Source organism: Octopus sinensis, linkage group LG19 (assembly GCF_006345805.1).
Source record: "Octopus sinensis linkage group LG19, ASM634580v1, whole genome shotgun sequence".
Taxonomy (NCBI): Eukaryota; Metazoa; Mollusca; class Cephalopoda; order Octopoda; family Octopodidae; genus Octopus; species Octopus sinensis.
In genome coordinates this window covers 27,689,884-27,714,805 of record NC_043015.1, presented here as the reverse complement: position 1 = coordinate 27,714,805, position 24,922 = coordinate 27,689,884, and the positions used below count along the sequence as shown (strand labels likewise).

The following is a 24,922-nucleotide window of genomic DNA, read 5'->3' as shown; positions in this document are numbered from 1 at the left end:
TCATACATATAGATGCCTCACACATTCTACATAAATTCCTCTTTATATAAATGCAGTCTTTCTCATTCAAGGGTTTTTCTCTGTTCCACAGATACCATAAAGATCAATTTTTTCAATTGCATGACATCTCACCTGTTAGCATCTTCAGATGCAAAACCTTGGTGTCCTTTGATGTCTTTGGTTGAGACTTGGGTGCAACTTTTATAAATTAAAGCTAAACCAAAACATATAATGATAATGATGATGACAAGCCACGAATTCCACTGTGCTGTATCTGTAATAGAGTGAATGAAACCATTGCCCATATCTCAAATGAATGCCCTAGACTTGTCCAAAACCACTGCAATCTGTGATGACATGATAAGGTAGCAAAAGTGCTACATGGAAAACTGTATGAAAAGTGGGAGTTAGAGAGAGGCAAGATGTGGTATGAGCACAAACTGCAGAAAGTGGTGGAGTCGGACTAGCAAAATCCTCTGGGATTTCCCAATCCAAATAGATCAGGTGCTAGAGCATAACAGACAGAACCTAGTGGTGGTTGACAAGATGCACCACATGTGCTATACAGCTGATGTTGCATGTCCCTTTGACTCATGAATAGTCAAGTCGGAAGGCAAAAATAGATAAATACAACTGTCTTAAGTACAAAATAGTTCAGCTATGAGAATTGAAGTAGGCGGCCCTTGGGGATAGTATCAGAAGGCATCAAGAGGAATATAAAGGAAATTGGCATAGAGTGCCTAGTATAATTGTTACAAAATGTTTGTCTCCTTGGCATGGCTGAATAATCAGGAAAGTATTAGATTGTTGGAAAGAAAAGATAGCATGGTACTGTAGGCTACAAGCAACAAACCCGCTAAGCATGAAGACTGCAAGAGTTCCAACAAAACCTGTGATAAAAAGAAATAATAATGTCTAAAGTGACAAAGATAAAGAGATAAGAATTTAACAATATATGATATATGATATATATATATATATATATATATTAAGGTATGTAGAAAAATACAACATGGACAAGAACGTATAACTCATAGAAGACGATACAATAAACATGGACAGGACATTCGAACCCCTCAGTCTTCAGTCAAGAACCGGATCATCGTAGTAATTTCGGCTGATTAATCTTGAGATTACTAGATCACGGCCAGCCCTCCAAGAAAAACTAAGCTGGAAGCGTAGATTTCCTGGAAGAAGGATCGAATGCATACGAACACCAGGACAGCATATATATATATATATATATATATATATATATATACATATATATATGTATGAGTGTGTGTGTGTGTGTGTGTGTGTGTGTTTGTATATATGTATATAACACATGCACACACAACAGCTGGTCACATTCCAAACATATTGAAAGGACATTCAACACACACACACACACACATAAATATATATAGGAGCAGGTGTGGCTGTGTAGTAAGAAGCTTGCTTCCTAACCACATAGCTCTAGGTTCAGTCTCACTGCATGTCACCTTGTGAGTGGATTTGGCAGATGTAATTTGAAAGAAGCCTGTCATATATATGCATGTATCTTTGCATGTGTCTTTGTTTCTGTGTTTGTCCCCTCATCCTCACTTGATAATTGGTGCTGGTGTGTAACCTAACAGTCGACGGAAGAGAATGAGAGAATAAGTATTAGGCTTAAAATGAAGAGTCCTGGGCTGGATTTGTTCCGCTAAAGAACCCTTGAGGGTGGTGCCCCAGTATGGCTGTATTCAAATGAGTGAAATAAGTAAAAAGATAAAAAGATACATACATACATATGTGTGTGCATGTGTGTGTGTGTCTATGTGCATGTTTTGTGTGTGTGAGTGCGTGCATGAATTTATTTGTCTATGTTACCTTGTAGTTGCTTTAACACAAAGTGAATGTTTTAAGTCATTCAGCCTTTTAAATCAAACATAGAAGAAAGTTTGCTTAGCATGAAGAAATGCCCAATTGAAAGTATAAATAACTGTTTGCCACATATGTCAGAAGCAAGTGTCTGTCCATTATGCATAAGCATATGTGTGCATTTATATAGGTGCATGTATTCATGTGTATTTATTTTGATAATTAGAGTACTGTGAAGCAATGTGCTACAGATATGCCTTCTATTTAATCTTCCTCTTCATCTTTTTCACCATCATCAAGATGTCATTCAATAATTTATACAGTAATGGATTGTTACCTTGATGCTGTGCAGTACACATAGTAATATTTCAATTTGTTCACACACACACACATGTGTGTGTGCATGCATGCACATGTGTGAATGCATGCATGTGTGCATGTATATATGCAAAAAGAACTTAGTGATATATTTTTGAATCAAAATTTATTTCTTGTAAGCATGCTGCTGCTATCATGCAATAAACAGCTTTAATGAAATTTTAACACAACCTCTCTCAGAATGGAGGATTATTATTTAATATATACTTAAGCTGTGAGCTAGTAGATATAATTTAGAAGTGAAACCTGAAATACTTATTCAAATCTAATTTATATCTAACGAAAATTTTTATTTTATAGTTGAAGCAGATATAATATAGATATATAGTTGTGTGTGTATATATGTGTGTATGTATCTATGTATGTATGCATGTATGTATACATATATATATATATATATATATATATATATATATATATATATATATATATTATATATATATATATATATATATGAAAAAGTGTATATACATATATGCATCTATGTGTGCATGTATACTTAAATAGGCATAATTCATACATGCATACATACACACATTCATACATGCATACGTGCACGCACACACACACGTACATACACACACACATAGTATACCATACAATATATTATACATATATACATATGTATGTATGTAGTATGTATGTATGTATGTATGTATGTATGTATGTATGTATGTATGTATGTATGTATGTATGTATGTGTGTATGCATCTAAGAAGTAAGCTTCCTAAACAATTTCAAATGTAAATAATTGATGCTAAAAATATAATGGAACATATTTCAAATGTAATTGAACAGATCAATGTTAAACTGATTTAAACTAATACTCCATTAAAAGCCTATATTACATTTTCTGGGTGTTAGTTCTTATGTTAGTTTCTTTTTACTAAAATGTTTGCTATCACTTTCATTTCTTCCATATGTGATTTATAAAACTGTGCTAAGATTCTGGATCACAAGGTTCAATTCCAGGTTGACTTATTATTCTTTACTTTTTTTCCTGATTCATTCTCAATAAATTTAATCTTTTTATTATTTAACTCTTTATTTTTTAAATATATATTCAGTATATAATTAAGATTATATTTACTGCATATTAAGTATACATATCTATAATAATAAATGTGAAATTCTGTCTGTCTGTGTCTGGAACCCAGTATCACAGTCTACATTTTCTCTACATAGGCATATTATATCTTTTGGAATCAGAATGATCCTAGGACCAGCTTTGGGATCAGGTCTGGATGAGGATTTGATAACAGTTGAAATTCAAATTTTAAAAGAACCCCCAAAAGTTACAAGTTTTTCATTTAAACTTTAAATGCTTTATTATTATTGCTCACTTTTGCCCTTCACAGGAGCCAGCTGAAAAGTCTGCACAGAGTGCAGCTTTTAAGCTAGTTTAATATATATTTAGTTGGTTGGTTAAAATTGCTTTCCTTCTTCACTCAAAACATCTTTTTGATATTCTGACAGAATGCTTGGCTCTGTGATTAAGAAGTTCACTTGCAGCTATGTGGTTCAAGATTCAACTCTATCTTACTGCACCTTGACTGTTTTCAACTGTTTTTAACAGTCCAATATATGCTTATTCAGTGTCCACACATTGCTGATTCTGAAAGTTAATGTCAAATTGCTGTAACAATATGTGAAATGAACCCAGCCATCAAAACAATAATAAAAATAGTAAGAATAGTAGTAGTAGTAGTAGTAGTAGTAGTAGTAGTAGTAGTAGTAGTAGTAGTAGTAGTAGTAGTAATTATGATGGACTGTCCTGTCAAAAACGATGTATGAATGTTCAGCTTTTGCCAAATGATTTGCACAAATAATTTGTTTATAATGATCAAACGTATGTGCTGTACATTAGCTTATTCCCTCCATCAAATCGACTTTTCCTGAACAGGTGGACATTGCATCACGTGTCAGGTGTGGAAGTGATCACAGAGCAATGTGAGAGGAAGTGTTTTGCTGAAGAACGCATTGCATCATGCGGTTTAGGAACTGAAACCACAATCTCACAACCATGAGTGTAACACCCTAACCACTGGGCCATGCATCCTGTCAGGCATGGCCTAGTGCTTGATGATGATGATAATGCCCTAATGCAGTGCCAGGCAGTGGTTCTCATGGCTTCTGATCTTAACTGACTGGAAGTGTTATCATGTACATTGTTTTGTCTTGGTATAAAAGATGGGCTACAGCAAATATTCTGCTCAATACCACAGATTTGCTTATCATTTGCTTGACCAAGGTCATGCACTATTTATCTTGATATGAGATCACCATGCCATGCACATATGGTTGTGATGCATGTGCCTGATTTAGCCTTATCAGGCAGGTAGTCATGATGGGTATACTGGGCTTTGTATATTTTACCCCAGCGTCACTTTGATGGCATGCACTGCTCTCTCACTCAATAATAATAATAATGATAATTCTTTAATAATTATAATAATACTTTCTTTTATTGACCACAAAGGCTGAACACAAAACAAATAGGGACAATACAATGCAAGGGACAAGTGGGGTGTTGAACAATCCTGTGTATATAATAAGTAACAAAAATAGTTAACAAAACAAACTATAAAAATTCCCCAAAAGTGGGGAGTTCTTCACAGGGACAACTGAGAATCCCCACACATTTTGGTTATCCTGATTGCCTGAAGCACCTTAGCAGGTGATCCACTCCTTCTCAAACTCCTCCAGTTTACAAATGAAAGTTCAGAGTAGGACCATTCACATGGGCCGTCCTCGCCACATTCACCCACTTTTCAACAAATTTATTGGGGGAGATGGGGGAAAAACTTCTCTCTCTATTCTCACTTTCCTTTTCAGGTGGAACTTGGAAAAGTTGATGAGGGCTTGGCCAAAAAGGAAAGTATCTGTCTTCAATCCTTTCAATCTCATCCACTGCACTTCCTCCTTTGCCACTAGACAGAAGAAAACTGCCTTTCCTTCTTGGCCAAGGAAGGTGGTAGGATGGACTTTACGATGGACTTGGCTGATAACTGGATCTGTCCTACATGCAACAACAGCTGTCTGACAAAAAGCCTCACAAGCCTGTAATACTGGACGAATGCATGCAGGACAGTTTCGTTACCCTGGACATATCTTGGGCAGGTCTATCTGACAGAACTTCAATGTCTATAATGCTAATCTTGAACTGGCAGAGCTCCCCAGCAGCACTGCCAGGCCAGGGATTTCTGGAAGCTATTCATAGATTTTGGCTTGAAAGACCAGTTAGTCGATCCCTCCCAATGCCTAGAGTTTCCCCCAAGTACGTCATCAATCTTTTCCTCCACTAATCTCATGCTGCTGCTTTTGTTGCTATCTAGTATTTGGAAGCCATAGATGTTGGTGAGTTTTTGTTCTCTTTGCTGCTGTTGTTTCCATTTGTTCTTGTAGTTGCTGCTGCTGCTGTGATTGCTGTTGTTTTGCAGCTATAGTAGTCACCTGCCTCTGCTGGTGCTGTTATTGTTGCTTTTGTGGCTGTTGTTGTGTTGGAGGTGTTTGCAGCAGCATGGTTTTTCCTTTTGTTTGTGCAAGGCAAAAAGCCTATAAAAGATTTGTTTTGCCACAAATGTAGCATCCCGGCTCTCTACTTTCAGTAGTTTTGTTTTGTTCCTCCAGGTAGATTAAATAAATCAGGAATCTCTTATGCAGTTGTAGAATCAGAATGCAACAAGAGTTCCATCCTTGTACAATACCAATTTTTGTTTTTAATTTTGTAGACTTGTAAAGTCTTTACTTTGTCCTCTTTGCTACATAACATGTCTGCTGCCAGCAAAAAGAAGTCCACTTCTGGTGGCACCTTTGCTACCTTGACTTTGACAACCCTCTGACTGAAACATGTGGGAATCATGCATAATTCCTTATTCTTGAGGCTTGTTGTAACATTTTCTTTGGATAGTTCTTCATGTCAAAGCTTTTGCCTCAGGCAACATATGGTTCTAAATTCCAGACCAGACTCATGTGTTTTTCAACCTGGGCCTGCATTGCTTGTTCTAGTCTTCTTGACTTCAGGGATATGCATCTGCATTTAAAGGTCTTTTTTCAGGTGGCGTTTTTCACTTCCTCTGGTGCATTAAGGTAGACTGTCCAGCCAGTCTTGGTTAGATGCATTTTAGCCTTAATCAACGTCTTTCCTCTCTACCTTTATTTTCCTCTTTAAGTAAAACTTGAAGAAGTTAATGATGGATAAGTCAAAGAGGCAACTGTTTGTTTTCAACTCCTTCAATTACATCCACCATATAACCCCGTTCACCTTGGCCACCAGGATTAGGGTTAGGGTGCCTGCTTTTACAAATTAAAAGAAGGCAGTGGGGTGCTCTTCATGGTGGATTCAGCTGTAGCCAGATATATCCCTTACATAACAGCAAGTGTTCAGCATAAACTGTAGCTCAATAATGCTTAAGCACTGGACAAGTGCATGCAGGATGGTTTCATTGCTCTACACACATCTCAGACATGTTTGGCTGATGGCACTTCCATGCCTGTAGAGTTTATCTTGCACCAACAATGCTCCCTGGTAGCAATACCAGGCCAAGCATTTCTGAAAGTTATCCATTGTTATTGAGCTGAAAGTTATCTGGAAGAGAGTGGCTAGTTTATCGCCTTCAACACTGAGGGTCTCCTCAAGAATGTCATTGCTTTTACCTTTCACTACAACGCTAAATTGGATTTTCCACCTACTATGGTGTCTGACAGTCAGAGGGCTGAGTGCTTGAAGACATTCCACTTTCTAAGTGCTTTCTCTTGGACTTTGCTTGACCCAGGGCTCATCAAAGAGATGAGCTGGGGAAATACATGTCTGGTGAACAATGGCTACACCTGTTCATCATCAAGAAAGTGCTGGAGATGTTGTAGTCCCTATGCATGTTTACGCATCATCATCCATACAGTAGGTGTTCACTGCAGATTGATTGCCTGGCCATCAGAATATGTCTCTCCCACAATCAGCAAAAGAGTAAATGTTCCAAGGCTCAATGGTCAGGTGGTAGCAGATGGTTGATGCAATGCACTTTTTTGCCACATCTGCTCAACTTTTCAGGGATAGATTCTTCTTGGCTTATATCTGGGTGAGAGTAACCACTCTGCTCATAGCTTTGTCCAACTTTTTTCCCATCTGGAGGCACAGACCAAACCAGACCCAAAGCAATTTAATTGGTCCATCCCTCCATCCATCCAGCGCCCAACAACACTTATGGAAGGCATAAACTTGCTTCTCCAGGTGCTGGTCTTGCTTCTCTCTAAGGCAACACCTTTGCCCTTGAAGCAGTTAACAATGATATATCTATTCCAGTCATTGGGAATTACACCTCCTGAATGACTTAACTATCTAGATGGTAATCTCATATCCCACTTTCTATTATTTCTGCAACAGTCTCCGATGGATCTGTTGCTTTCTTCACTCTTCATATCCTTGATTACTTTATTTACCACACTGCTGTCAACTTGAATTGCTCATCCCTCTATTGGATCAGCATGGAGTAATCCTTGTTTATCCCATGAGTCCTCCACATTCATCAACCTTTCATAATAGCACTTCTATGCCAGTTTTTTTTTGTTCTATATCAGCAGCAAGTTTTCCTTTATTATTCTAAATACACTTCTCACTAATGACATCTTTGTTCTCTCTCACAAATTATTTTCCAATCCTAATCACTCCCTACCTCTCATCCTCATGTTGCAATACGTGTACAAATCTTTTCTGCCTCACCTTTAACCTAATATACCTGAAGCCAACATCCCCTTCTTGTCATTGAGTAGTGCTCCCTATTACCACCACCCTTCTAGTCTTTCGAAATTTGTCTCTTTGAAACCTTATTGTTACTAGTGGTTTGACTGGAACTTTGCTTCAACCTTATGTCAAACCTGTAACCTGTAACACCTAGAAATTTCCAGTTGTCATCTATGCTACAGGTATCTAAATCCTCTCCTTTACAGTCATGAACATTATTTAATTTTCCAAACCTTCTTTCTCTGTGATGTTTTTCTTTTCTGTATCTGCCAAGCTCTGATACAGAAGTCACTAGTCACTAACTTATGGTGCATAGTGCATTCTTTGCCAGGAAAGGTTTTGGTGTTTACACTAACCCTGCTGTCCCATTTTGTGATGAGAAAGTAATCTATCTGATTTGTGTGTTAGTCAGATTGGATGATTTTTTTAAAGAGTATATTGCAAATTGTTAAATAAGTTGAAACATAAAACTCCAGAAGCTTTACACCTGCCCCATTTTTCGAGTCCTAATCTTAGCCTCCATGTGCATCACAAAAGCTATCAATGCGTTGACCATTGAAGTCACCAGCTATGATAATGATATCATTGTCACTCATTCCTGAGATGGTCTGCAGAAGGGTCTCATAGAAGCAATTCTTCTGTTCTTCCATCAGCCCTACCTATGGGTTATATGCCAAGATAAATCTTGCTGTCATGCTGCCTATTATTAATTTTAGCTTCATTATCTTTCGACACACCTCTATTTCTTTATCCATCTTTCAACTACCCCACCTCTGCTATCACTATTGTTCACCCAGAAGAATTTGAATTGCTTTCTCATACCCATAAGGAATTTAGCTGAAGATCCTTTCACCTTCATCATATCCCATCAAACAGATAACAACACCTTACATGGGTGAAGACCTTCTTTAGCCTGGGGTGCTGGTGTTTCTCCTTTCATTACCCACTGTCTTTGAAGGTAGACATTTTTATAGAGAACCCATTTCTATTTACCAGTCACTATTCAGTCCAAAAAGGGTTGATTTGTGAGAGGTGATAGCAAAGAAGAACACACATTCACTCTCTGTGCCTGATCAGACTCGGTAAGTTTGTGAAGAACCCATTGGCCCAATTTGTCAGTGCTAGAAGAAAAAAGACCATCTTTGGTTTCAAGTCAAAAGGTTTTCTTACATCAGGATAATGCTCGGCCACAAACAGTGTAGATGCTCGGCCATATACAATGGCTGGAGCAGTTTGAATGGGAAACGATGCCCCACCCACCATATTTGCCAGACATTGACCCATTTGATTATCATTTATTCCACAGTCTTCAAAATCATTTGGACAGAAAAAATATGAATTCTGTAGACAAAGTCAGAACAGTACTGGAGGGGTATTTTTCATCATGGACAGGTGAATTTTGGAAGAGCCATTGCAAGTCTGCTAGATAGATGGAAAAGTATTGTAGAAAATGAAGGAGAGTATATTTTAGATCAAAAAAGAACTTTGTTTATCTTAATTTTTAGAAATAAAAGAAGTATAAAAAAATCGCATTATTTAGGAGATGACCCAGTATTTTGGAACCTACAGAAGAAAGGTACCTGTTTGTAGTAAAACCACTTGGTTTATTGTTGTTTACAATCTGCCTGCATCTGTACCTATGAGGGATAAGAGAAGTTGGGGCATGCTTGGCCAGCAGATGATAGATTGACAAGCATGATTAATTTTACCTTTCATAAAAATTACCATCAGGCATTCGTTTATTTATTCCCAAAGGTGTTACATTCATGATCATCAGATTGTGGGTTCAGTTCTCAAACTGGGTGGAATCTGTTCTCAAGCAAAACTTATCATCTAACCACTCTAGTATATATATTCTAAATTCTATCACTAAAGCATTTCAACAGTGACCGTCCCATTGCTTTCCTTCTAGGCATAGTGAATTGTGGACTATGTGTCCTTCATATTTTTTAAGATTTGACACATTGAGGCACCCAGTTGGCTTGTTTTATGTGTAGATGGAAGTTTTGAATAAAAAAAAATTGGCCCTTGTTATCCTTGCTTTCCTTATTGTGTTGTTTCCAGTAAAGGGATAAATATCACAACTTCTCATAGTCACTCTTTAAGTGCTGAGCCATCATCATATATTCTCACATGCCATCAGGAATTGAAAACTTCTGTTGGAGATATTCTAAGAATTTGGGGTTCAGTTGCCTCAAAGAATGAAGAATATAATGTTTGGGCTTCACGCTCTTCATCTGAGGGTAAGGAATTGAACTTATCGCAATTCTTCTAAGATCCAATTGCTTTTAATACAGTCTATCAACTTGGATCTTAGATTTTACTCGTGGAAAACTCTGCTTTCCTATATTCTTAATACATAAAGGTTGGAAGTAGGGATGGTGGCAGTGATGATTCTGTAAGTAGAATGTCAAACTAAATGTATTACAGTAAATAGTTTTGTCCTGTTCTCAACTCAAATCCTATTACACTTCAATTTCCCTTTCATTCCTTCAGGTCTGATAAAGTAAATAACAGCACTTTGATAAAGAGACTGGGTCGATTCTATCAACTCTACCTCATCTTTTACAAAAATTGGCCACATGCTTAAAGAAGAAATCAATATTCTTTCAATACTCACATAGAATGCTTTAGCATTTCTCAGTTTCTGAGCAATATCAGATAACTGTTTCTCTAGTTCTTTTCTAAAAGTAGAATTGATAAAAATAAAAATATAAAGTAATTTTCTTGATTTAGAATAAATTTGTTAAAAAAACAAATATTTTATTATTTTATATTGAGCTTTTTACCTGAAGAAAATTATGAAAAAAAAAAATCAATCATTTTAAAAACACTGAAGACTGTTGCAATGATGGTTTAATATGAAATGATATATCAGAAATTCCACAAGTAGTGGCTGTATCTTTGTAATGTAATGTTTATAACTTTTCTAGAACTGTCTGTAATAGGTACATTTCCACAAATAGCTCTGCCAATGAAGATGAACATAGTATTTGATGAATATAGTATTTGAAAAATGCACAAAGTCTATTTTTTCATCTTTTTCTCTCAGACCGCTGATGTCATTGTGACAGTGGAATTTATGTAGCAAAGACAGAATGAATTAAATTTGAACAATGTTAAGTTGGGAGACAGGTTCAGTGCAAGTGACTACACATCAAAAATACTGACTGTCATAAATAAGAGACAACTTTTCTACAATGGTTGTACAGAAGAACAAAATATATGGATCATGGAAGCTAATTGAAGTCAATGTGGAAATTCTACTGAAAAATACATAGATATCATCATCATCAAAATACATAGATATCATCACCACCACCACCATCATCATCATCATCATTTAAGGTCTATGTTCCATGCTGGCAGAGGTTAGATGATTTGACAAGGATCCAGTGAGTCTAGGGTCTCCTTTGGCATGATTTCTATGGCTGGATGCCCTTCCTAATGCCAACCACTTTATAGTGTGGACTAGTCGCTCTTTTTTTGTGCCACCAGCACTATTGAAGTCACCCTGTAGCTTACAAGCCAACAAACCCCAAGGGAGGATTATGTTTCCTCTGTATGCTAGATTTGGGTTAAGGTATGAAGAAAAGGTTGGAGTAGAGGAGAGAGAGAGAGAGTGAGAATTAATTAGAGGTATCTCCAAGAAGATAATCAGTGATGATGAGGTGTCCAGGTGGCACCTCAGATAGCAGTAGCAGTAGCAGTAGCTGGTGGGCGAATAGGGATTTATAAGAATGTGTAGGGGAAAAAATTGCAGAAGTAGAAGAGGAAGGTAGGCAACATCTGTAAGGATTGAAGGGAGGGTGTGCATGAGTTGGGGAGGCTATATAATGTATGTGTGTGTGTGTGTGTACATATATACATACACACACACATATATATACATACAGTATATAATTATAAATATGAATAATCATGGGAATACATATATGAGGTGGTAGCCAAAGGTTCTCAGATTAGTTTTGTTTAATAAGAAATAATTTATTTACCTAAGTTTTAACATCATCTCCTTCAAAATAGTCACCTTGTGCAAGAATGCACTGGTCCCAGTATTCCTACTACTTTTGGAATCTGGTCTGGAAGTCATTTTCTATAAGTGAGTTAAAGACCTACTGTGATTCACTCTGAATCTTGACAACAGTGTTAAAATGGTTACCTTTGAGCTGCCTTTTCATCTTGGGAAAGAGATGGAAGTCTGCTGGTGCTAAATCTGGTGAATAGGGTAGGTGCAGAAGTGATACCATGTTGTTTTTGGTGAGAAGCTCATGAATGAAGAGAGCTTGGTGAAGAATCCAGTTCTTCATGCTCCACAGATCCAGTCACTTTTGCTGAATGTCCTCCTTCAAGCACTTCAAAATGTAGCAGAACTCTCAATTGATGGTCTGGCCCTGGAGATGAATTCTTGATGCATGATACCACATTTCTTTGGGTGATGCCCGTGGCAGGTCTTACAGATTGCTCATCGTCTTCCAGGGACATTCTTCTGCTTTTGAAGTGTCCATGCCACTCGAAACATTGTGTGCATCCCCTTGCCTCATCACCATAAACTTGCCGAAGCATGCTCAATGTCTCTGTTGCAGACTTTCCAAATTTAAGGCAAAATTTCACGTTGGCTCTTTGTTCCTGTCCATGACAAAATCACAGACTATAGCATACACATGATCCCAAAAGTCACTGCTAGCCCTCATTGCACATGCAACCATGTGTTGCCATTTGTAGGCATGCTACAGAACTCGTCCAGGAACTTTTTGATACCACCTTGTGTATAGATGTGTGTCTGTGTGTAATTATGAAAATTAAAACTGAGTCAATAAAATTGAGTGGTAAAGATGGTTAAATAGATAGTGTAGTGAATGATAACCAAGTGACATGTCAACAGTTTGTATCCAGTCAGTGGCAGAGCCTTTTGTCTGTAGGTAAAATACTTAACTCTCAAATGGTCTTGTGCACCTGAAATTGAATTGGTGTTGCATAGTAGAGAAAAACTTAACACTATAATCACTTGCAGAGGTAGCTTGAAGAGTAAAAGAGTAGAACTCTCCCAAGGTAAGTTACTTTAGGTAAGTTACACTAAGACAAATACATTAAATGGTTTACTTGTTTTTTTTTATATTCATATTAGCTTTTGAGAACAATGAAGTCATTATATTGCATATTGTGAACCACAAGTTTTTAATGATCCATTCACTGGTGCACAACATTGAAGATGGTGAGCATAATTTGGAGGTCCCTGTGCAACTACCAATACTTTACATGCTATTATTTATAGCTTTATAAGTACCACAAGATCCAGTTTCCAAAAAGAATTATTTTACATTCTCTTGAAAGTTTTTATATTCTTATGACCTCAACAAATTTATTGCCCTTTTTTCTCAAATTTTTACTTTTTTTGCTGATGAATACTGACATCACACACACACACACACACACACACACACACACACACACACACACCACACACACACACACTTACATTTGTTTTGCTTCAAGGCATACCACACAAAGGCAAGCCAACGAGGAAACCTCTATATGGTTGCTCTACTTGCTAGAAATAACAACCAAACTAGTTTACAATCATAAGGAGATGGGCAATGTGGCTATAAATGTGATTGTCATGGTTGGAATGTTTTACTTAGAGGTCTGCTAAATCAAGGGGAAACTGAGGCTAAACAACAACACTGAGGTTCTAACAGAGTTTGAATTAATGTCTGCATTGCTCAGTTCCTTAAACCCTGCTGTTATTGTTTTAGTTTTACATTTTCATGTGATAGAAGGAATTACCACTGAGAGTTGAAATAAGATTTATAAACATTTATTTTCGATTATGGCAATACTAAATTCTACAACAAAATACTATAAAACTGTGGTGTATAAAACACATGATCTTTTACTTTTTAGTAATCACATAAAAACCATTGAAGACTTTGCATGGAGTGTTATTGTTAAATCAACCTATTGGTGCCTTTCTCTTTACAACCAATATTTCGTTATTGTATATTCTAAGCAGCAGTATTATTGGTATAGAAGTTTTCCAATAGACTTATCACTAGTCCTGAATATGAGGGCAATGAGAGATATGTGCATGTATGCAGTGCACTGAAGATGTGTGTGTGTGTGTACTTCATTATCATCATGATTATCGTTTTTACATCTAATTTTCCATGCCAGTATGGAAAAGCAGATGTAAAAATGATGATTATGATGATAATGAAACACATATATACACTACTAACTTACAATCCACTTGCTGTCATGGTAAGTATCCTCTCCAATTAGTTTCAACTTCTAAAACTCTCTCCATTCTCAAAACATTTTAGTATATTGTAAATATCTTTATTTTTAATTATAATTTTAGAAGTAAATTGTATTTTATGTTTTGAGGAAAAAGTCATGAAATTCACACACCTATATAATCAGTTATCTTGTAATTAGATAGCAAGCTAAAATGTACTTGAATTTCTTGAAAAGAATCATTTGTCTGCTTATATATTTGTTGAAAATTTACAAAACATGTTAAAATACCCCAACATTGAGTTTGATGAAGCTAGTTAAGATAACAGAGTACTGAAAAAGAAAAGAAAATATAATTAACAAGAGTAAAATACTTTGACAACTTTTGTGCAGCTGTCTGATGATTCTTGTATTTTGAGATATGTGCGTGCGTATATACACACACACACACACACACGCATCATTAAAAAAATGTCACACAATTAACAAATATACTACATGAATAAATAGACAACAAAAGTGAAGAAACAAAGTAAAAGCAAGTGATTTTTCTCCTCTTAAGTCAATGAGGCAGTTTCTGTCTGGTCACTTGATTAGTTAGAAATAACAGCCAAAGTACACAAAACCATCTTATATAAAGAAGGATACACTGGTACATAAAAAGGGTTAGTCATGACTGGTACATTTTTGATCAAAGAGCTAGTTAATCATGGCTGACTTGTGGCTAACCAGCAATGTAGCAATGGTTTGCAGTTCTCTTGCAACAACTACAACTGACAGAAGTTGATTGGCATTTTGGAAAATCAATGATATAATAAGAGATTTTTTTTTGCAAGTGGCCATTTCAAATTTAAATATCATGTATATAAATATATTGAAATGCTGTTAAAGCTCTCCCATATCAGATTTGGGGTTAAAAATAGAACAACCTATTAACTAACAATAATAAATCTCTGAACAAGATGTAAACAGTAACTGCTTGACAACATAAAGTATACTAGCCATCTCAATATGGCTAACCACTAAGGGTGGGTGTTACTGTAGCTTTTAGCCCCAGGAGATCATCGTCTCCAGCTGGCTTTAGACACACTTTCTGTGCCCTTATGGTATTTGCAAAGGGAGTTCATCCCTCTCTCGTAAACCTAAGTGACATGCACGGACTGCAGTTTCTAGGTATTTGCCTGTCTTCGGCGTATGGCAGTCACCAGTTTACGATGAAAGGGAGACCTGTTTGCAAATACTTATTGTTTTTCTAGTAACTTCCATCACTGATTTCGAAAAACTGTCTGCAAGCAATAATAAATCTCTGAACGAGATGTAAACAGTAATGTACCTAGAAGCTACAGTCCGTGCATGTCACTTAGGTTTACGAGAGAGGGATGACCTCCCTTTGCAAATACCATAAGGGCACAGAAAGTGTGTCTAAAGCCAGCTGGAGACGATGATCTCCTGGGGCTAAAAGCTACAGTAACACCCACCCTTAGTGGTTAGCCATATTGAGATGGCTAGTATACTTTACGTAACCTATTAACTATATTAGCTAAATTGAATTCTGACATGTCAGCAATGAGATTAGAACCACCAGTTTTCTAACTGGTAGTCACTATCAATGAACTATCAGCTGCTTTCCAAATGTGTAGACATGTATGATTTCAGGTGCTATAATATGGATATGTTGTCAGCTTTTATGTGGAAACATATTTTCAATAATTCAATCTGCAATTGTTTTTTTTAAAAATATATATGAGAAAGATTCGAAACTACCAACTTGCCCTTTACATTCTGTTTACTATGATGAATCCCCACCCTGCCACCACCACCATCATTATTGTTTTAGCCATTCTCATTGCATTTAATTACTTTGCTGTTACTAAATACATAGTAGAATAGAAGGTTGGTAACCACAGTACACCACAGTTATTTCAAAGCCCAATACTTTATCTAATTGGACATTGCTTTTCTTCAATATTACAATATCATATGCTTTTTAGCCCCAGGCCAGACTTATGATCAAATGTACTTCAGTTATAACCATCATATCCTTCTAGTTCAGATAGTATGTCTACAACTACAATAGCCAATGTGTTTTTTTTCTTTTAGAGACACTAAAGAAATGATTTAAAGAGATTTGGTTGCTATTTCTAGCAGGTCATGCAACTATATAAAAACTCCTCCCTCCTTAGCTCAACCATATCATGCAGTTGTTGTTTAGTCCCATGTGAACTCTGACTAAATAAACCAACGATCAAAGGAATTCAAGCTGTAACCATTCCATCTTTGGTCAACATGCAATGAATAATAAAGTACAGAGTAGATATAGGCAACACCAATAAAGAATCACTGATCTCTACAGATACACCACACTCAGGCCTGATGAATGAGCAAAGGTTCACTTCCATGACATTCTCTTGCAGACTGTCTTGATAACAGGTGATGGTGACCTCAATTCAGTGGCTGATAATTCAAATGGATATAGTGGATAATACCATGATGTCTATTCCAGTGTACGTGGAAGCTATGAATAAAGAATAAAGTAGAATCAATGATGTTAGAGATCTTCATGCAAATGATCCAACCATTTACAATGCCAACTTAAGGAAATTGACCATCCACTGAATCACCTACTAGTCAGATGAATATGCTCGCCAAGTAGACTTTCTACTTATTAATGAGATAAATGATTGCTTGTGAATACTATGCTATTTCCTGATGACCAATGTACTGCTTGACATCGACATGTAGTAAGTGACACCAGAGTAAGATCTATGCCAATCATTCCCTGACTAGAGGGTATTGTCTCTCTGAGGGTAGGAGAAAGATCCAAGGAAGAAATGAAGAAAAAGAGGGTGTAGGATGGCTGTAATGGAGCATAAATTTATTCATTTATGTATAAATTTATGCAATATCACTATCAGGCAGTGGTAAATTATAGTTCATAAATGCTCATAACTGGTTTTGTGTCAAGTTAAATTAAACCACTATTGACGAGAGAGAGAGAGAGAGAGAGAGAGAGAGAGAGAGAGAGAGAGAGAGAGAGAGAGAGAGAGAGAGAGAGAGAGAGAGAGAGAGAGAGAGAGAGAGAGAGAGAGAGAGAGAGAGAGAGAGAGAGAGAGAGAGAGAGAGAGAGAGAGAGAGAGAGAGAGAGAGAGGAGAGAGAGCTATTTATTCACTCCACTGATTGGAAATATCAACTAAATTTCTCTTATGCTAGGTTCTTTTCTCTTAAAAATAGGAAGGATGTGTTAGATAATATAGTTTTAGATAGATTATGCTAGAAAAGAAATGAAGATGAGATAGTGGCAACTCAAATAACTTTTACCTGTTTATATGACTAAATATGTTTTACATACAGGAAGTTTTATTGCACTTATTTTGTTTTTTTTTTCTTTGTTGTCCAAATAGATTATTCAATATGTGTGGTGGAATATGACTTGTGTCATATGCCAGATATATGATAGATTATTTACTTGCTCAATGTGATGCTAGATAAATAAATATAGTATACAATAGAATTACAACAGAATAGGGTGTCAAAAGAGCAGCTAGCATGTCTTCTAAATGATATTGCATTGGGTTCATGATGAAGTCTCTTATATCTGATAGGATCAAGACTTTGTGTTAATCAAGAATGGAAATTTGTAAGGTTCATGCCTTCCCACCCCTACTCACAAATCTAACATGCCATACAAACAAAAACAACTGCAATAAACCACTACTTGTTTAAAAGATGTATATTGTTAACTTACGTGTTATTTAAATGATTAGTTTTTTGCTCCTCAAATATCTTTAAAGTATTCTTTATGTTGTCTCTTTGCTTTTCAATGTGATCTTCTAAACTGAAACAAAAAGATTACATTTAGCTATAGTCTACAGTTATATGTACCTTATATTTAACCATTTCCAGACAAGAAGTAGATGAGTCAATGAGGTAGCTATTATGGGATTACTTAACCAAGGCACATTGGATAATGTAGTCCTAGACATAGTTCTAAGCTGGAATACTTTGATCAATCAGAGTTGACTTGAAGCCAAACAACAACCGATCCCAGTCAGAGAGCTTCGTGATGGTTCTATGTTAGAAACAATAGCCAAGTTTCCCTCAGATCACACGCAGCATCTCAAACCAGAGAGCGAAATAGAAAAGTATTTAATATTAAATAGAATAGGCCATACATGATGGATCAATGGTTTTGAACATAGTTCTGTCCAAACAGGTCAATCCTGGTGTTAAACAACATCAAAAGGACAAGGATGCTATGTCAATTCTATTACTTATACCTAATTTTGTAATTTAGTAGACTGTTCCACTTATACTCTGTTTAATGTGATATCAACCGTAACAGCTTCCCTACAAATTTTAATGTGTTATCATTAGAACCTCTTGCTGCATATGAACATTTGTATTTACTGATTACTTTTATGACATTGATGATACAGGTATTGATTTGTGGACATTGCTCTTGATAAATTTGGATATGCTGGAAGTTTTGCCATCTGAAGGAAGATGTCAATTGAGAGATGTCCTTTTGTCAAATGATTCTATTTCTAAATCAAGTAACCATATGGCACTTTGAATGAATCTTTGAAGGTTACTATACAAACTAGTTATATCTCACCAGCCACAACAATGTAAATCACTCAAATGTACATCAGGAATAATCAAAAGAGAGCTTGAGAAACTAGAAAAACAACCATTTATGATAGTTAGCATATGGTGATAAATTGGAGGAATTGAAAGGAAACTGTCCATAGACAGGTACCTAAGGAAGAGAAATAGATCAGAAGGAATATTCCTAGCATCAATCTCTACTTAAAGGGTTCTGGATGATGATAAAATTTATAATCATTAAACCGAAACAAGTAGCTTTCATTAAACAATAGTAGCTGAAACAAATACGTCACTTTAAGCTGTATATTTCTTTTACATATTAAAGCTACTGCCTAATTTAAGTTTTAGTATTAAATATTTTTAGCAATGTCAAGCTTTTATTTCCAAAAAATAAAAAAAAAATATTTCTAAAAAATTAAAAAATTGCTCAGCAGTAAATATGGAAACAGTTAAAATGAATAAACTAACAATACAATTTAATAAAATGAGTTCTTCCATTTTCCAAGTCTTTTATTGAGTTTGGATACAATGACACTAAACTGAATTGAATGTTAAGTTTAAAGAAAAATATCATTTCTCTTTCTAAAGGCTGCTAAAGATGTTTCTGGAGAAACTACAATTTTATAGATTAGAGGCTGCTTCACAATACAATGGAAAATATCTTTGAAATGATTCCCATGTGTTTGGGTGTTACAAATCATTAGTGTCAAATGAAGATGATAAGAAGATGGGATTTGTTTCTGAGATTTAATTTTATTAGATATTGATTGTGATTAACTCTTTACTATGTTTATTAGGGTTTCCCTTTGATTCAAATTAATGGTAAGAGAACACAATTAAAACATCAATGTAACTATTACAACTGATGAGAAATGATAGCAATACAAAACATATGGCTTTTTTGTTTGTTTCATTCATTTTACTTTTGTTAGTTTCATTGTCTCTTCATAGAAAATATGACATTTCTGAAATGTTTGTGAAACACAAATTTTTCCATAGTGTTTTCTGTGTTATTTTCTATAATATATTTACTGAGAGAAGTAGGAAGCAAAATTTCTAGCAGTCAATTATGTGTATGTGTATGGTGTATATATGTACACACACACACACATGCACAAACACACACACACACACACACACACACACACACACACACACACATGTATGTGTGTGTGTGAGTGCATGTATGTATGCATGCATGTATATGTGTGTGTGTGTGTGTGTGTGTGTGTATGTATTTCATACTGGATAAAAATGCTTGATAAATGTATAAAAAGAACATTTGCATGCCATCCATCATATGCAGTCTGCAAAGCAATGAAATGTTTGTTAATTGCAGAGAGCTTTCTCTCATTACAACAGCAAGCTGTATCTATTGATTGTCTCTATTTGCAGCTAGGATGATTGATCTGGCAAGAATTAAGAGGCTTGGTTATATTGCTAAAATAATTAATCTGCTGCATAGTAACTCTGATAGCGATTCTGATGGCAAGAAGATGCCATCGATCATGTTTGAGAAAGCTTCAGGTTTTGAAAGATGTAAAGACCTGGATTCTTTCTGGATATCCTGAGACAAGGGAAACCCAACAAGATTGCTAAGAATTTCAAGTTTACATTCCAGCAGTGGTTCAAAAATTTCTCAGGGATGAGTTTGGGAACAGGTTTGGGGATAAGGGCACTTAGCCCCTTCATCACCTGATTTGAACCATTTAGACTTCAGTATCTGGAATGAATTGGTCAGAAAGGCTTGTGAGGAGCCCTACAGTAAGCTGCAAACCCCCATAAACTCCATCCGTAGGATGTAGGAGGACATAGGAGGAAGTCATTGATGAGGAATTCATTAAGAAAGCCTGTGGTGCAGTCAGGAAGAGGATTGAGAAAGTCATCGCCAAAAGAGGAGCAACTCTTGATGCCTAACAGGTAGAATTTCAGGCAGGATTGTCTCTGGCATTTTGTAATAAAACTTTAAGCTTCCATTCGAACTTTATTCCAATCCTTTATAAGCTCTCAATCCTGAGTTGTAGTTAATTATTTATGAAAATGTCATTTTTGTCCATGACTTCAGTCGAGTTCTTTAGAAGTTTATTGCTGAAAAACAATTTCTTGGTATTAGATTGACCTCTCTGCTTAGATGCAGTCATCCATGAATTTTGTAAAATCTTTAAATCACTAGTAGCTTTGTCCTCTGCTTATCAACCTGTGTAATTTTTTATGTTTGCTTGTATTTTTGTTATTTTTACTTTCTCTGCTATTTCTTTTTCTTTTATCACTTGTTAGGAATACCTTAATTTCTAGCAGTTTTTTTTTCATTGTCATCAGAATGTTTATATGCAAAGAAAATATTTTCAATAATAATAGAGATACAGTATATGTTTACTACAACGTTTACCTTTTACCAATCAAATCAATGTAATTCTGTCCAGTTCCAGTCTTCCATACATCATTTATATATATAAAAAGTGTATTTTCATCATCATCATCACCATTGTTTAATGTCCGTTTTCCATGCTAGCATGGGTTGGACGATTGACTGAGGGTTGGTGAACCAGATGGCTGCACCAGGCCTCAATCTTGATCTGGCAGAGTTTCTACAGCTGAATGCCCTTCCTAACGCCAACCACTCCGAGAGTGTAGTGGGTGCTTTTACGTGCCACCGGCATGGAGCCAGTCAGGCGGTACTGGCAATGACTTCACTCGAATCCTTTACACATGCCACTGGCACAGGTTCCAGTAAGGCAATGCTGGTAACGATCACACTCGAATGGTGTCTTTTACATGCCACTGGCACAGAGGTCAGATAGCTGCTCTGGCAATGATCATGCTCGGATGGTGCTCTTAATACCCTACTAGCACGGGGCTCAAGTGCCAGTAAGGTGACGCTGGTAACGATCACACTCGAATGGTGTCTTTTAAGTGCCACTGGCATGGAAGCCGGTTAGCTGCTCATATGGTGCTCTTTGATCATGCTCGTATGGTGCTCTTTGCACCCTACTAGCATGGACACCAGTCATCGAATTTGATTTTGATTTCACTTGCCTCAACAGGTCTTCGCAAGCTGAGTTTTAGTGTCCAAAGAAGGAAAAGGTATGCATAAGCCCCTTCATAGGCCATGAGATTATGGTGCTTTTATGTGTCACCGGCATATTTACAAAAGTCTCAGTCACTAATCATTTCCTTGGTGAGGCCTAAAGTTCGAAGGTCGTGCTTCACCACTTCATCCCAGGTCTTCCTGGGTCTACCTCTTCCACAGGTTCTCTCAACTGCTAGGGTGTGGTACTTTTTCACACAGCTGTCCTCAACCATTCTTGCCACATGACCATACCAGCGCAGTCGTCTCTCTTGCACACCACATCTGATGCTTCTTAGGTCCAACATTTCTCTCAAGGTACTTACACTCTGTTGAGTATGCACACTGACATTACACATCCATCGGATCATATTGGCTTCATTCCTTGTGAGCTTACGCATGTCCTCATCAGTCACAGCCCATGTTTCACTGCCATGTAGCATGGCTGTTCGTACACATGCGTCATACAGTCTACCTTTTACTTTGAGCAAGAGGCCCTTTGTCACCAGTAGAGGTAAGAGCTCTCTGAACTTTGCCCAAGCTATTCTTATTCTATCAGCTACACTTTCAGTGCACCCTCCTTCGCTACTGACTTTGTCACCTAGATAACAGAAGCTATCAACTACATCTATTTTTTCTTGCTGGAATGTGGCGGAAGTTGGTCTCTGCGCATTTTCTGTGTTTATCGCTCCCGAGCATCTGTCACATACAAAAACTATCTTCCCAGTTAACCTTCTTTTGACATTACTGCACCTCTTATGTGTCCATAGCTTACATTGGGTACATCTTATAGAGTTTCTACCTACGCCTCTACTACAGATCGAGCAGGGCCATCTACCTGAAGGGATTTGTGGTTTGCCTGACTTCCTACTTATTAGGACTTTGGTTTTAGCTAGGTTGACTCTGAGGCCCTTCAATTCTAATCCTTGTTTCCAAACCTGAAACTTCTCCTCTAGTTTTGATAGTGACTCAGCAATTAGAGCAAGGTCATCAGCATAGAGGAGCTCCCAGGGGCATCCTGTCTTGAATTCCTTTGTTATTGCCTGGAGGACTATGATAAATAGCCAACCCTCATCTTACTGACAGCGTCCCTGTACATGGCTTGCACGGCTCTCACTAACCATTCATCTATCTCTAGTTTCCTTGATGACCACCAGATAAGGGATTGGGGGGGGGGACTCTGTCAAAGGCCATTTTATATTGATCAAATGAACTCTAAAGTTAAGTGCTTATATTCTTTTTCTTAATCTGTAATTTCAATAGCTTTACTCTTATCCTCAGCCTTAGCTAATGATGGTAGTTTGTGTTGTAAAGTTGTTGGTTCTTGTAAATGGTATGAAATAATTTTTACTGTTTTACAGTGGCCACCATTTTACTTGATAAATACTTCAATATTTTAGGAGTCTTCATTTAGAGTCAAAAGATTACAAACCATGTATTATTAGGATAGTTATAAGATAAGTTGTCATTTTATCCGCCGCTTAACTCTATGCACCCCTCACCACCCTCTCAATAATGAATGCACCTATTTTTCTATATGTCTAGACATGTTGTGCATATGTGTGAGATGAATATATATACATGTATGTGTACACACCTATGTGGGAAATGCGTGCTTGTGCATGTCTGCAAGTTTATATAGGCTCGCAAGAAATGAAGCTAGTATGCTCCGATGGATGTGTAACGTCAGTGTTCATAATCGACAGAGTGTAAGTACCTTGAGAGAAAAGTTGAACCTAAGAAGCATCAGTTGTTGTGTGCAAGAGAGACGTTTGCGCTGGTATGGTCATGTGATGAGAATGGCTGAAGATAGTTGTGTGCGAAAGTGCCACACCCTGGCAGTTGAGGGGACATGTGGAAGAGGTAGACCCAGGAAAACCTGGGTCGAGGTGGTGAAGCACAACCTTCGAACTTTAGGTCTCACCAAGGAAATGACCAGAGACCGAGACCTTTGGAAGTATGCTGTGCGTGAGAAAACCCGGCAAGACCAGTGAGAACAGTCAAAATCAAAATCAAACCAAATCAATTCATATATCAGAAAGCAGAACCAAATTGAGGTCGATCAACATCAGTGGGAATTGCAGCTGTGGTTAAGCGAACCATCCGATCGTGGTCGTTGCCGGCACCGCCCCGTCTAGCCTCCGTGTTGGTGGCACGTAAAAGCACCATCCGTTCGTGTCCATTGCCAGCCTCGCTTGGCCCCCATGCAGGTGACACGTAAAAGCACCATCCGTTCATGGCCGTTTGCCAGCTCTGTCTGGCCCCCGTGTTGGTGGCACGTAAAAGCACCATCCATTCATGTCCATTGCCAGCCTCGCCTGGCCCCCGTGCCGGTGACATGTAAAAGCACTAGCACTATGACCCGGCAACGACGGGTCTTTAATGCTAGTATATATATATATATATATATATGTTTATATATGTATATATATATATGTGCCGGTGACACGTAAAAGCACCATCCGTTCGTGGCCGTTCGCCAGCTCTGTCTGGCACCTGTGCAGGTGGCACATAAAAAACACCCACTACACTCGCGGAGTGGTTGGCGTTAGGAAGGGCATCCAGCCGTAGAAACACTGCCAGATCTGACTGGGCCTGATGAAGCCTTCCAGCTTCACAGACCCCATTTGAACCGTCCAACCCATGCTAGCATGGACAACGGACGCTAAATGATGATGATGATGATGATGATGTGGCTATGGTGGAATATGTGTGTACATATATAGATTATTGTTAGTCATTGGTATATGTAGGGATGTGTGTAAATATGCCTGCATACATGTCATACATATACTCACCATTGATGCCCCCTTGACAGGATTGAAGGAATGTGTAAGTAATTGAGAAATAAATAGCTATTTTCATAAGATTCATTACCTAATTACAGGTGTTGTATCTTCTTAAAAATTTAAACCAATATCCCAAATACTTCCCACTCTTCTGAAGTCTGCTTCCACAGGGTTGCCATGTTGAATAAAGGCTCAACAAAAGACCAGTCAAGTGAGATTGTTGAAATGTTTGAGTGCAGATACATAGATGTGTACTG

General features: G+C 37.1%; 1 protein-coding gene across 2 annotated transcripts in view; it reads right to left on the bottom strand.

Moving 5' to 3' along the window:
- LOC118767118 (shootin-1-like) overlaps positions 1-24,922 on the bottom strand; it is a 288,093-nt gene that overhangs the window by 82,530 nt on the left and 180,641 nt on the right. Inside the window, exons 5-6 of one of the 2 annotated variants that reach the window (XM_036511177.1) lie at positions 17,947-18,036; positions 10,584-10,647 (exon numbers count right to left, since the gene is read on the bottom strand). In XM_036511177.1, coding sequence (XP_036367070.1) covers positions 10,584-10,647; positions 17,947-18,036 — 154 coding nt within the window. The remainder of the gene's footprint in view (positions 1-10,583; positions 10,648-17,946; positions 18,037-24,922) is intronic. The other variant, XM_036511179.1, reaches the window with a different exon arrangement.